This window comes from Macaca fascicularis, chromosome 2, assembly GCF_037993035.2.
Source record: "Macaca fascicularis isolate 582-1 chromosome 2, T2T-MFA8v1.1".
Lineage (NCBI taxonomy): Eukaryota > Metazoa > Chordata > Mammalia > Primates > Cercopithecidae > Macaca > Macaca fascicularis.
The window spans coordinates 7,183,538-7,198,085 of record NC_088376.1 but is presented as its reverse complement, the minus strand read 5'-3'; the positions used below and the strand labels follow the sequence as shown (position 1 = coordinate 7,198,085).

Below are 14,548 nucleotides of genomic sequence, written 5' to 3'. Positions count from 1 at the left end.
GGAAATCATGATTGGAATGTGAAGAACTGTTAAAAACAAGACAAAAAAGTAACAATTTAACATTTTGAAAACTCTGAATTATTCAAATTTGAATTTTATTCTTGATTATTATTTATCAATTCTTACAACGTTTATTTCATTGAATAATTGACACTGTTGTTGCTACTCATGCCCACACTGAAGTTCCTAGACTTGTTTCCTTCAAGTGAATGTATTTAGTGTCCTTAAAAAGTCATCCTCTATTTTAAAACTCATTTGCTTTCAGAAGATAACCCTTCAGAAAATTACATTGGGTTTGTATTGCTCTGAGAACAATAGTGGCATATTCTGTCTAGTTATATAAAATCTTTCTTTTGTAGCTTTTGGTTAAGCACACACCAAACATTTTTTTAGAACTCTGTAGGGTTAGTACATTCCCAAAGTATCCAATTAAAGCAGCAGCAGCTAATCTGTTCTCACTAAGTAAATACATCTGGATTATTATCCTTTTTTTTAGTCAAATGAATTTAAATCTTCTTTAGGCTGATTCTGCCGTCTTCAAATCCTTGGTCTCTTTAGAATAGTAATACCATTGACAGCATATATGATGGAACAGTATTGGATGATTTCTTAAGAAAGTTTATTAAAGTCTGAAAATGAGTTTTTGGAATGTAATACATACTTCAGAAATATTTGGCATACTGAAAGAGTGAATAATCAAATGATCCTGTATTAAAAATGACTATTATAAGTGAATGAAAAGTGACTTACAGCTAGTAGAATAGAAATTTTTGTTTTTATCTTAGAGGAACATTTGTCTTTAAATGTCATTTTAGAAGGATTGTATATATGACAAAAAAAAAAAGTAAGAATTTTATGAAACCTGTGTTTTCATTATTGAACGTTAAAGCTTATATATCTTGCATATGTAGATACCTTGCACAACTAATATCAGAATGTATGCTTTCTGGTTAGAATCTGTGGTTTTCCTCTTTGACATTTAATCATGGTGGGAAAGTTTAGCTAGCTAGCTATACAGAAAGAGTTGGTTTCAAGGATTGAAAAACATGGCACTTCCTAGGTCAAGATGTTTATTACTGAAGTGTGGTAATAGTAGTAGTAGAGGAGAAACAAATTCTCATGTACAGTTTGTAATACTTATGGTCAACAATCCAATTTCTTTGTCTGTTACAGAATTTTCTACTCTTTGTGTATGTGTGTTTAACTTTTGTTATTATTTTTCAAAAATTGCCATTTTTATTTTAGATTCTGGGGATACATGTGTAGGTTTGTTACAAGGGTATATTGTGTGGTACTGAGGTTTGTAGTTTTGACTTTGTCACCCAGATAGTGAACAGAGTACCCAGTAGGAAGTTTTTCAGCCCTTGCCTCCCTCCCTCCTTTTGGAGTTCCCAATGTCTATTATCCACATCTTTAAGTCCATGTGAACCCAGGATTTAGCTCCCACTTATAAGTAAGAACATGCAATATTTAGTTTTCTGTTTCTGTGTTAATTCACATAGAATAATGCCCTCCAGAAGCATCCATGTTGCAGCAGACGATATGATTTCATTCTTTTTTATGGCTGTGTAGTGTTCTATAGTGTATATATACCACATTTTCTTTAATTAACTGTTGATGGGCATTTTGGTTGATTCCATGTCTTAGCTATTTGCCCAGCTAATTTTTGTATAGTTAGTAGAGAAAGGGTTTCACCATCTTGGCAAAGCTGGTCTTAAATTCCTGACCTCAGGTGATCTGCCTGCCGTGGCCTTTCGAAGTGCTGGAATTACAGGCATGAGCCACCGTGCCTGACCTGGACATTTTAACAATGTAGATTCTTCCAACCCCATGAGCATAGAGTGCTTTTCCATTTATTTGTGTCATCTATGATCTCCTAGACTTGATAAACAACTTAAGCATAGTCTCAGGAAACAAAATCCATGTACAAAAATCAGTAGCATTTCTATATTCCAGTAAGGTTCAAGCTGAGAATCAAATCAAGAACTCAGTCCCATCTACGATAACCACACACACAGAATACCTAGGAATACTTCTGACCAAGGAGGTGAAAGATCTCTATGAGGAGAACTACAAAACACTATTGAAAGAAGTTCTCTACTGTTTTTAAGGAAATAGAGGATCACTTAGCAATCTGAATTCTAACTCTTGTAACTGGAAAAAATTTCAACCCGTGTTCCAAATTGTTTTAACTATAGGATTTTATAATGGTAATATTGTTATTCTACTTACATTTTTTCCTTAGAAAAAATAAATATTTTATAAATCTCATTTTATTCCTTAAGCATTCTTATGGATGTGAAATACATTTGTCTCCCATTTTTCATTTATCCAGTATTTATTGAGCATTCTAATAATTGCTCACACGTAATTGGGGTACACATCAGTCAACAAGAATGAACTCTGTCATGTTCTCATGAGTTTGTAATTTAAAAAAATAATTATCCAAATAACTATTACGATTGTGTTAAGTACTATGGATGAAAAGTACAAGATGATAAGAACATAGGGAGACATCCTGGTTTAAGTGTCTAGGAGGGTTTCTTAAATGAATTTTGAAGTGAATTATGAAGTATTTGGCTATATCACTAAGTTAAAGATGTAAATTATTTCATGAGAAAGGTAGGAAACAGGCAGTCTTAATACAATAAACTATACAACAAAGTGTTGGTTAATAAGATTTTTCTAACTTGGATATATAAGCCCTTAACAGTTGTCTCCGGTATAACAAAATAATTTGATGTAGGACTCCTGGCAGCAAGATTTGTTCTCTGTGTAACACGAAACTAAGCAGAACAGTATACTTAAGAGCACTGAAGCCATTCTAGATTGATTTGTTTATCCTTACATGGACATGCTAGAAAACTTCTGGGCATCTTGTACTTTGTTTCATAACTTTAGCATGCTTTTCCGTGATGATGAGTTGATGGTGAGGCAATAATCATGGATTGTTTTTGTGAGTCCCGCTCAACTTCTGCTTCCTGATTTTTGACTGCCTAATGACATTAATAAAAGAGAGAGCAACAGACTGGGTCACTCTAACTACTAACTCTGTTTTCTTGGGCCTGAGTCACTTCTTAAGCCACTTGTTTGCTTTTTGAAGCTAAGTTCTTTAATCCTAGAGTCAGATTGATTTGTCTCAATTTTTCTACCAAGTCTTACATTGTTTTTTAAAGATAAGTGTTATAAATATCAGGTATTGAAGAAAAACACTATTTAATTTCCAATATTTGTAAACAAATGATTTAAAAATAAAAATTAGAAAAATGTATTATTCACTGTTTCCATTACTTATATGTATACAACAAATGCATGAAATGATATTTGAAAGTATAAGTATAGATACTTATGAAAGTATACTTGTGAAAATATACAAATGCGTATATATAAATACACATATATACATATAGTCTTGTATACAGATGATGCTCCTCCTGATAAAAATACACACGTATGTAGTAGAGCATACTAGAGTAGGTAAGAACACTGGTTTTGAAATCCAGTTGAGTTTGAGGCCTGGGTGTGCCACTTAACAGCTGTGTGAACATGGACAGATTATTTACCTCATCTAACCTAATCTGACTCTAAAATATGTATGTGATAGTTAGCATGTAGACCTGTCCTGAAAGTTAATTGAGATAATCTGTGTAGAACCTGTAGCATAGTCCTCAGCACGTGTACCACTTTATATCCCATGCTGACCTCTTCTGGATGCCGAATACCCAGGGAAAGATTTATTGCTTGAGGACAAGATAAAAAATTTGAAAACACTTGCTTTTATTTTTACATGACAGAGCCCGTTGTACCAAACCAATTTTAACTTTACAAACCTCAAAATACTTATGGCTTCTAGATTTTACATATAAATATACATAATGGCCTACAGTATGGTTATATATTTGATAAATCTTAATCTGGTGCTATCCTTTAGTGCAAACTTTGAGTACACCTTTGGGAAATAAAGAATGAGAGGTTTTCTGCTGCAGTGCCACATGTTTGCATAAATCTATGTTAAGTAATTAATAAAAAGTTTAGAGTAGTAAAAATTTTATTTTTTATTTTGTTTACAAGTGTATTACATAGAAGTTGCGAATATATTAAGATCTGTTTTGCCACCTAGTGGATAAAGGAACCTTGATCATGAAATTTTGTTTTTCTGTTTCCTCCCTCCTTTCTGCCTCCTACCCTTCCCTCTTCTCTTTTTTTCCTTTCCTTTCTTCCCTGACTTTATTATTTTCTTCTTTTCTGTTCTTTATTCTTATTTTTTCTTTGACTTGGGAAGATGCACCAAAACAAAGTTTATTTCTTATAAATGTCAGTGGTCACATCATACTAATCTTTGTTTATCTAGCACAGTTCCTAACATGTGTCAGTTGTTGAGGAGATACTTGTTTTTATTGAATTATGACTTCAAAACAAAGGAATGGGAAGATAAATAATTTATTCAAGGCCATGCAACTGTCCAAGAACTACAGTGTGAATTCTGAAGCATTTTGGCTTTTGATTTCGCAAGAAAATGTTTTTACCTTTCAATCCAATGAGAGGTGGAGTTATAGTAAGCGTTACTTAGAATGCCCCTTTAAATTTTGGCTTTCTTTTAGGCCACCACCACCTATCGTGACAGATGGTGAAGATTTGGATTACACTCATTTTACAAACCAGCAGAGTTCCACACGGCATTTCTCAAAATCAGAGTCCTCTCATAAAGGTAAGAAGAGTGTGTATGGTCAAGTTTAGGATCTTTTTTTAAAAAACTATAAGCCTCATGTTGTAGTGGAAAAATCAAATTCTGTGTTCCACTAGAGTGCAAAAATAAGTTACTCTCTCAGCACATTGCTGTAGCACTCCTCATTTATTAAAACAGTAACAAGACAAAAAACAGAAAACAGAACACTCTAAATTGTATGTAAGATATTCTGTTTATTTACATTTTCCTCTAGAAGCTTTCATCAGATTCACTTGTGTTTTGAGACAAGAGTCTCACTCTGTCCCCGACGCTGGAACGCAGTGGCATGGTCTCAGCTCACTGCAGCCTCCACCACCTGGGTTCAAGTCATCCTTCCATCTCAGCCTCCCAGGGAGCTGGGATTACAGGCGTGTGCCACCATGCTCGGCTAATTTCTGTTGTTTTTTTTTTTGTAGAGATGAGGTTTTACCATGTCACCCCAGACTAGACTCAAGTAATCCCTCTGCCTCGGCCTCCCAAAGTGCTGGGATTACAGGCATGAGCCACCGCACCCAGCTCTTTCATCAGATTCTTAAAGGGTGATGGTGACCTCCATTTAGATCTGCAGGACTGCATTTTCTAGAGTGGCTCTTGTTTCCTATCTGCCCATGACTCTTATTAATTAGATTTAAAATATGCATGCACAACTCCCACGTAACTTTTATGCAAAAGAAAAATGGAACAAAGCATAAAGAAAAAATAGGGATATCTAAACTGGATGAAACCTTTAAAATGTGTTACCAGAAAGGGGTCCCGGTTCAGATTCCAAGAGAAGGTTCTTGGATCTCGTGTAAGAAAGAGTTCTAGGGGAATCCATAGAGTAAACTGGTAGAAGCAAGTTTATTAAGAAAGTAAAGGAATAAAGAATGGCTGCTCCATAGGCAGAGCAGCAGTGTGGGCTGCTGGTTGCCCATTTTTATGGTTATTTGATTATATGCTGATTAATACAAGGGGTGTATTATTCAGGAGTTTTCTGGGAAAGGGGTGGGCAAATCCTGGAACTGAGGGTTCCTTCCCTTTATAGACCTTATAGGGTAACTTCTGATGTTCCCATGGCATCTGTAACCTGTCATGGCTCTGGTGGGAGTGTCTTTTAGCATGGTAATGCATTATAGTTAGCATATAATGAGCAGTGAGGACAACCAAAGTTCAAATTTGTCACCGTCTTGATTTTGGCCAGCTTCTTTACCACAGCCTATTTTATCAGCAAAGTCTTTATTACCTGTGTCTTGTGCTGACCCCGTATCTCATCCTGTGACCTAGAATGTCTGACCTCCTAGGAATGCAGTCCAGCAGGTCTCAGCCTTATTTTATCCAGCCACTGTTAAAGATGGAGTTGCTCTGGTTCAGATGCCTCTGACAGACGAACAGTTGGGTTATATTTGCTCTTGCAAGGATCTGGGTTCACTTATGTACATATTTATGAGAGTTGTAAAATGAAATGCTGAAAGAGATAGTTTCTTATATTGATTTCCTCCTCTACAAAATGGAGGCAGTCTAAATGGAAAGCGTCAGAGTTGTCAGGATCATGAAAGATTACATATGTAAAAGAAGTTTGCAGAGTGCAGTAGACTTTGCAAATATATTAGATCTCATTAATTGATGCGTTTTTTGGTTAGGATTTTTGAAGACTTAGGTGATACTGTTATTATTCATTTCTAAGTCTAATAATAATGTCCCGAAATGTCTTTAAATTACATTTTCTGCTGTTATTTAAAAATACCATTGCAAAAATGATACTCTAGAATACTTAAATCAGAATCTCTGGATGGAGGTTGTCCAGCATTGGCATTTTTAAGAAAGCTTCCCTCCCCACCATTCTGACTTGCATCCCATACTGAGAAGAAGATAAAAGACATTATTTTAAAAATAAGGTTAGTTGGACATTATAAACATCTTCATCAAAACATCCCACCTCAGCTTCCATCAGTTGGTGGCATTTTCACTGTTCCCGATTTAACAAAGTAGCTCGTATTTTTCTTTCTCAAACTACATGTATCACCTTTTGAGGGGGACCTTACTGTCTTAGACATACATTTGATGCATAATACTAAACTAACACATTGATTCTATATATACGTCACAATCAAGAATAAAGTACCTTTTGAAATGTATAGAAATAAAGTTATTTTACTTGGGCAAGGAGAAGAAGCTGTCTGAGTTTCAAAGGTTTTTCCTTAATTGTGTTTCCTTTTTTCTTCCCCTCCCCAGGTTTTCATTACAAGCATTAAAAACCTAGGAATCTGCCTTGAAAATGGACTCACTATAGCAAATATTACTGGGTGATACAGAATGAATTCTACACTTATTTTTTTCTCCTGTGTTTGCATTCCTGGGATTTATCCTCAAGTGTATTTCTGACCATAAATAATTTTTAAATCATTTCAAATATTTTGGTTATTTGTAATCACTTGGGCAGTATAAGAAAATGTAGCTTCTGAATATTGGCCACCTCTATGCTGCATATATCTAAGAGCTCTGTAAACTGCCATTTTGTTAGGTATGGAATTTGGTATCTAGGGAGTAGGCTTTAATTAGCAATTCAAATTTTATGGAGATGAATGATTAAAGTAAAACAATGTTTGGATGCAACACAGAATAAAAGAATATAGGAAATAGCTTTTTGTTGCATTAGTGTATGATATTTTGAAGGAGAGAGGCTTTGCTTTTTGTATTCTTTAGGAAAAGAAAATCACTACCATAAAGTATTTTCAAAAAAGAAACTCTTGAAGCAATTGAAATATGTTATTCTGACTAGATGGACTATAGAGGTTTTGCATATTCCTTCTCAGCCCTCCTGGGGAGATTGACCTAGATAGCATTCTTTAACAGTTACTCAGCTTTTGACTCAGTAGCAAGACTTTCCGAAGCCCCTGGGCAATGGACCATTTATTGGTATTTATTGACAAAAATTTAGTTCTCTGAAATTTTAACTCAGATATATGAAAATCTTTGTATTCCATCTCTTGTTTTTGATTTACTTGTAGAGCCAAGGAAATGGAATTGAAAGATGATTGCATAAGTAATGATGCCATCCTTCTCTGGCTGTAGACTGAGGTTTTTCTCTTGCTTAAAGTCATATCTGTATTTGTTGATAACCTCTCAATAATGTTGTGTTTACATACCAATAATTAGATTAATTCAACTTGAAGTTGAATTTGATAAAGTGGTTATTTACCCAAGTTTTTTTTTTTTTTTTTTTTTTTTTGAGGTGGAGTCTCACCCTGTCACCCAGGGTGGAGTGCAGTGGTGCAATCTTGACTCAGTGCAACCTCCACCTCCCGGGCTTGAGCAATTCCCCTGCCTCAGCCTCCAGAGTAGCTGCGATTACAGGTGTGTGCCATCACGCACAGCTAATTTTTGTATTTTTAGTAGAGAGGGGATTTCACCATGTTGGCCAGGCTGGTCTCAAACTCCTGACCTCAAGTGATCCACCTGCCTCGGCCTCCCAAGGTGCCGGGATTACAGGTATAAGCCACTGCATCCAGCCAGCCAAGTATTTGGTTTTAAACATTAGTATTCCTTTGTTCAAGGGATTGTATTTTGTACAAGACCTTCAAGCCCCTCTTCAAGAAATTGAGTCTTTGTGTAGCTGCTGACCTTACTGCCATATTTATTTTCCCATACTGCTTAGCTGACAAATGGCAATCAAGCTCACTTGTACTCCCTCTCTCTCTCTCTCCCCCACCTTCATATATAACTTGACTTGCTATTATTTTTCATTGTGTAAATCTGAAATTCTTGGCATTTCAATATGGCTTTTGTTAGGAAAGAAATATATAGGTCACTAGAGAAAAATGTTAATTTTTTTCCTACTGGAAATTGCCTTCTGTTTGCCTTATCTTTTCAGATAGTCTTTAAAGTTGGACAATATTCAAGCAGCTCATTTTGAGAAAGATTTGTAGTTTCATAAACTTTGTGTATTACAGGAATTTAAGTAAAATCATCTGAATTAAGTGTTGGGCAAATGTTAATCAGAAAGATAATCTGCATCCCTTCGTTATATAGTTATTTTGGAGAAATGGAGGAAAAGGAAAATAACAGGACTTTTTATAGCTATGGTAAAGAAAAACCTCCATTTAAATAAGGAAGTTGGAGACAAAATGGAAGGTCCTGGCCTTAAGTCAAATTCCAGATAGTGGTTTCAATATCCAAAGCTTAGGCCTTGTTTATTTATAGTAATGCTATATTTTTCTTTATCTGCCCTGTGATTTTGTTTCATGTCCTTCAAAGTTTTTTTATTGTAATTTTAAAGGAAAAAAAGTGTATTTTTATTTGATAACTAGGCAAAATCATTTGCCATTTTTTATTTCATAAATATTTATTTTTCTATCTCATACAATGATCAGTTTTACTTTAAAAATTCTGCATTTCTCTTGCCTCTCATGTACTTCATCCAGTTATTTATTACTGTAAAATGTTAACTGGAGGTACTTTATTCAAAAAAATTTCATACCACTTAACACTTCCCCGGAATGCTAGTGTTTCAGCTGTCTTAGTAAGTGACCAAAGGTGGTATTTCCCTTGTGATAGCTAATTCAACATCTTTATTGAAAGTTTGTTACTTTTTTTAAAGGTTTTTAAAAGATTACAATTTTAAAATATTTTATGTTTATTTTATTTTTGTGTAAAGCAAACACTTTTTAAATAATATCAGAGTAATTATTACCCTATGAATAAGGAGATAGAAATGCAGTTCAGTCAGTTAAATCCTCTTACTCATTCTCATTCAAATAATGTAATAATGTTTGAGACTATAGAAGCAACTCGTGTATTTTAATGAACTGCCAGACACTTTTCACTGTGTTCTCTGCTTTTTACTTGGTCATTTTTATATAAATGTGGAAGCAGTTTAATTTTTAGGCCCACAATGTATTATGCTTTAATGTTGTGATGTAAACTAATACTTCTGGCCTTGGAAAACCTTTCTATTTCTGTATCTTTGTCCTTTGGAGGCCAGGCCTCATTAACACCTGTATTGTTGAATAAGCACAATATGTTATGGAGCCTTATCATAAGGCTGCTTGACATAGACACCCACTCTCCTCCACATTTTATAAATCATTGTTTGGAAGTAAAGTTAGATAAGAGTCAAATTAAATGTTTTGACTTGAAAAATATTTGACTTTTGCGTTCAAACCACTGTTAGACATACGTATTTTATTAGACATAAGTATTTTATTTTGGGACTGGACAGTTGCTTTACATATATTTAAAGGAACATTGTGATTTTCAGAAAGTGGCTTTGCATACTATTGAATTGCTATTTCCCAAGTTACTTTACAACCACCAGCAGCATACCAATAAGTTACAAAAACAGAAAATGAAAATTAACCCTAGGTGTTCTGATGATAGAGAAATAGCTGAATTAGAAAAGAAAGATATGGATAGATGCTCTTAGGAGGAAAACCTTTTTAGAATGGCAATGACTGCTTGGATCTAGGTCAACAGATTCCAAAATGTGTGACCTTGTGTTTGTGTTTACTGAACTCACTCTAGAAAATTCTGGACCCAATTCATTAACCCTCCTTTTCTTTAATGTGTACTGAAGCTGAGCTGGATGATGAGGGAATTCATTGCTGACTGTTGCTCATCACTTTCCCTCAAACTCAGAATTTTTCAGTATAAAAATAATTAGCTTTTAACTGATTATTAATTTTCTTTAGTACTGTGAAAACTTGTCTGAAATTCGTGTTGTGCCAGATTGGAAATACCTACTGTAATATGGTGCATTCATTTTACCCCATAAGTGGTTTAACATTTTAGGTCCTAGATTTTTAATGTCCTGTCTTTGTGTAAACATCACTTTGGGGAGTACCGAGATGATTCATTATTCAGTGATGATTTTCTTGAAAGATAACTATGATGATTGGCTGTAAAATCTTCAGCCTAATAAGGAGTGAGATCTCTGTGTGAACAGCCTTCTGAGGGACTGATAATAGAATAGAACTTGTAGCCAAAGGCTTTTCCCTTTTGAGAAGACGGTATCTGTGTAGGGAGTGCTAAGGTAGACTTCATTGTATATTGAGTGCCATATTCTGATGCAACAATCATAACAAAATCAAAAGCTCATGCTTCAGCAAAAAGGAAAAAAGATCTTTAAATTACTTTGTCTGTTACTGCTCATAGAGAACTATATAAAATGGTCCCATTTTCTCATTTCTGGTGGTGCCTGTGAGTCTTAAAGCCATATCTGCTTATCTTACTGTTGATAGAATACTTTTTTCTTTTTAGCCCATGGTAAGTAATATGGGCAGGTAGAAGCAAACTGGAGACTGTCCTGTTAATGCTGCATGGGGCACAGTGTCATTCAAATTATTGGTGGAAGAATCTCTTTTATCCATGGTGAGAGGTAAGAATATTAAAGGAAAGAGTCAGGATATTGTTGCTCCTGATATTTAACAACTGTCATTAGAAATGCTGAAATTTAATTCTAGAGAAGTCAAGAAAGAAGGAGTAAACTGAGAAAATCTTACTACTGCAGAGTAACTTTTACAATGAGACCTGCACTTTATGCCAGCGCTGTTTGTGAGGAGCAGTACTGCCTTAAATTAGTTTGACTCTGACCGATGTCAGTGTACGTTACTTCCTTTATGTGACTGACAGTCAACTTTCCATTGAGATCTAACATTCACAGATGATCCCCAAGCATCCTTGTCATCAGAAGCTTTGGACCTTTTCTGCCACTGACTTATGGCTGATCTGTAACACAATAAATACATAATTTTATTTCATGTTGTCCGTCAACCTCTGAATAAACAGTGGCATGACCAAAAAGACTGGTAGAAGGAGAGAGAATTTCCTGGCCAAATCCTTCATACCAGGTGGCCACTTCTTGAGTAATTGAGAGTTGACTGTCTTCTATGGTGACGATATAGAAGATACTTCCAAAGGTTCTGTTATGCAGTGAAGACATTCAGATTATTTGTAAGAATTTCACCAACACCCTTGTGTATTGAAGTGCTTAACCATTAACAGAAAAAAAGGAGAAAACCAAAACAGAGACATTTACTTGAAATGGAAGATTTGCTAATGTGAAGAGTGTTTCTATTTTATTACTTTTAAGAGAAAAGCAGGAAAACTTTTGCTGTGATAAGAAAGACACCAGAGTGGTGATTCTATTTGATACCACAAGCTAACACAATCGTGTGAGTACTCATGTTGAGTTGTAGAAATATGTGGCTCTAAAAACCATTCTCTTTCCCTTACATATACATATGTGAACACTGCCTAGTAACATTTTAATAGGTTTAAGATGCATTTGTACATTCTCAGCAAACTAGAAAATGTTTTTACTCTTTTTGAGTAACTTCATAGCATAGGGAACCAGCACTGTGCAGGTTTCAGCATTTCAGATAAGGACAGAATTAATTGTGTAACTTAGTGCCCTGTTATTCATTGCTGAGGTTCCTATATAAAGAACAGAAAAATTGAAAGATGGGTTTGAGCAACATTTTCTTCACAAAAGATCAAGGAGTAAGAACAAGTAAGGGAAGACAGCTAAGAGAACATACTATGACATACAGAATTGGGATAAATTTTTGTCGTGCTGGATTTCAGGCTATAATTGCTAAAATAATTTCTAGCTATTAAATTTGGCGACAGGGTTTTTGACATCAGAATTTTTGTACTTCTGGTCAAATTGGCCTTGGAAATCCCTATGGTCTCTAATTTCAGCTCTTGCTGTAAACTGCAAGCCAAATGCTGTTTCTCAGAAAGAGCTATATTTTTCTCTTCTTACAGGCAACCCAGTATTTATTTCATAAAGTGTTATAAATATTGAGAGGATACACTGGGGAGATAGAATATAAAAGTGATGCTCCAAAATGAGAATTCTCTGTAATGGGGTTTTCCCTAAGAAGAATCCATCCCAGCACCTATTTTGAAAAGGTGCTGAATTAAAAAGTACAAGAGTTTGCTCATATAAATCAAGTTGCTCAGGAAATCTGAGGTGATGCTGTCATTTGTCTCATAATTTAGAAAAGTGATCTCTTGAGAGAGAGACTACACGTTGCCTGGGCACTTTCAGATTCTTTAGTAAGTGCCACTTTGATATTTGGAATGTGGATATGTTTATAAAACAAATGGATCGTTATTCCAAATGCTCATGGATTTATAACCAAGCCCCAGAAGAATATGCAGCTTTGAAAGTTATTTCGTGGAATTGAACAGAACCTTGATGGAATATAGTTGCCTGTGTGAGGACAGAAAACAAAGAGACTGCCTCAAACTACATGCCTATCTAGACATTAAGTGAAACTGTGAGGGACATTTTGTGGATGCCTTAAAGGTGACCAGTGGTGGGTTCTGATGGGAATATACACACCCATCTGGACTAGGCCAATGGAAGCAGAGTCTCTTTCAGTTCACCTCCATACAGCAGAAGTTGTTCCTGCTCATGACCTCATTGAGGAAAATGAGAATTGTGGTGCTGGTGACTTCCTGTGTCTTGGGAGGTTCAGGTGTTCAAATCGTTAAGGCACTCTCAAAACACAAACCTCCTCTTTTAAATGCCAATTGTACATCTACATTAATTCATCTATGCAAGCTTGTGTTTTCATGGTTTGTTTTTTACACCATATTTCTCATTGGGTTCTTTAAACATCAAGTTTAATATTGATATTATGAATAATTTTTAAACCAAAGTATTCTCTAAGTCTTTGTGCTTTGTTTTCCTGGATGGTTTGACCAAGGTAAATATCAATCTTGTCCTTCTCTCTTAATAAAGTCATCCATTTGTTAAGTCAGTGGTCTCTGTCTCATGTTTTTGTTGTTTCTTTAGAACATTCAGGGAAAGTTACGTAAATAGCAATCGTAAGTATTATTATGATTGTTATTTTTTACAAAATGACCCTAATAGGTCTGTTTAATAACAGTAAAATTTTCTCTTACTCCATTTCCATACACTTTCTATAAATATGTATAACATGATAACGATGCCTGGTGTATTGAAATTCTCAATAAATACTGCCAAGTATGGATCGGTTGGAGAAGTAGCTTTGTTTTGTGTATGGTGTTTGGTGGTTTGATTGATGTATTTGGGAGAAAAAAACAGGTAAATGGGTATTCACACAATAATTCCAGTGATTAAAGACCCCATGCACAACTCTGCGCTGTACCTGACACCTTGTGGACACTTAAATGTATTTTGAGAAAATGGATATTTTTAATAACTGATTTATTCAATATTTTACCTTCATAAGAATTTTGTTATCTTATTTGGTTTGATAGAATAGCCATGATGTCGGAAATGATTCTGCAAAAATGTATCAGGTATGTTAAAAAAAATAATTTCAATGACTACTAAATGTATTTATAAAGATGTCACTATTTAGCCATCCTAGAGCAGATTCCCTAGGCCTCAGATTCCTCTATGGCAAATATAGCAGGGAATCTAAATGATTTCTGTAGTCTCTGCTAGATCTTGAGTAGTACTAATGATGTGCAGGTGATACTGTTTTATTTGGTTGAAGAAGATTGGTATGTTGATTTCAACCTTTGATCTCAAATACTAAAGTTGCCAGTGGAAAAAGTTGATGCATCTAGAAGCCAATTAAAAAATTAAATATGCAAGTAAAATAGCTCCCTTTAATCTGTGGTAAGAGGTACTCAAGGTGATAGAGTGGTTTATGGGGAATATGATTTGAGTCTGATTGTCAGGCTGTGGCCATGTGGCCATGTGAAGAGGTAGCATACTAGAAAGTTCCTTCTTAAAGCAGCTAAGAAGCCACCGTCCACCTCGCACACCTTAGAAATTTGGAGAAACCTTTAAGAGGGTTTTGGACTACTGCAAATCCTAGAGTCACAGTTTCAAGACAATTT

General features: G+C 35.0%; 1 protein-coding gene across 2 annotated transcripts in view; it reads left to right on the top strand.

The window, feature by feature from the left end:
* The window catches only part of CCDC50 (coiled-coil domain containing 50), a 69,802-nt gene extending 56,329 nt beyond the window's left edge, over positions 1–13,473 (top strand). For both annotated transcript variants that reach the window (XM_015444923.3, XM_005545401.4), the window contains 2 exons: positions 4,602–4,708; positions 6,938–13,473. In XM_015444923.3, coding sequence (XP_015300409.1) covers positions 4,602–4,708; positions 6,938–6,957 — 127 coding nt within the window. In that variant the 3' untranslated portion in view covers positions 6,958–13,473. The remainder of the gene's footprint in view (positions 1–4,601; positions 4,709–6,937) is intronic.
* Positions 13,474–14,548: the final 1,075 nt, after the last annotated feature.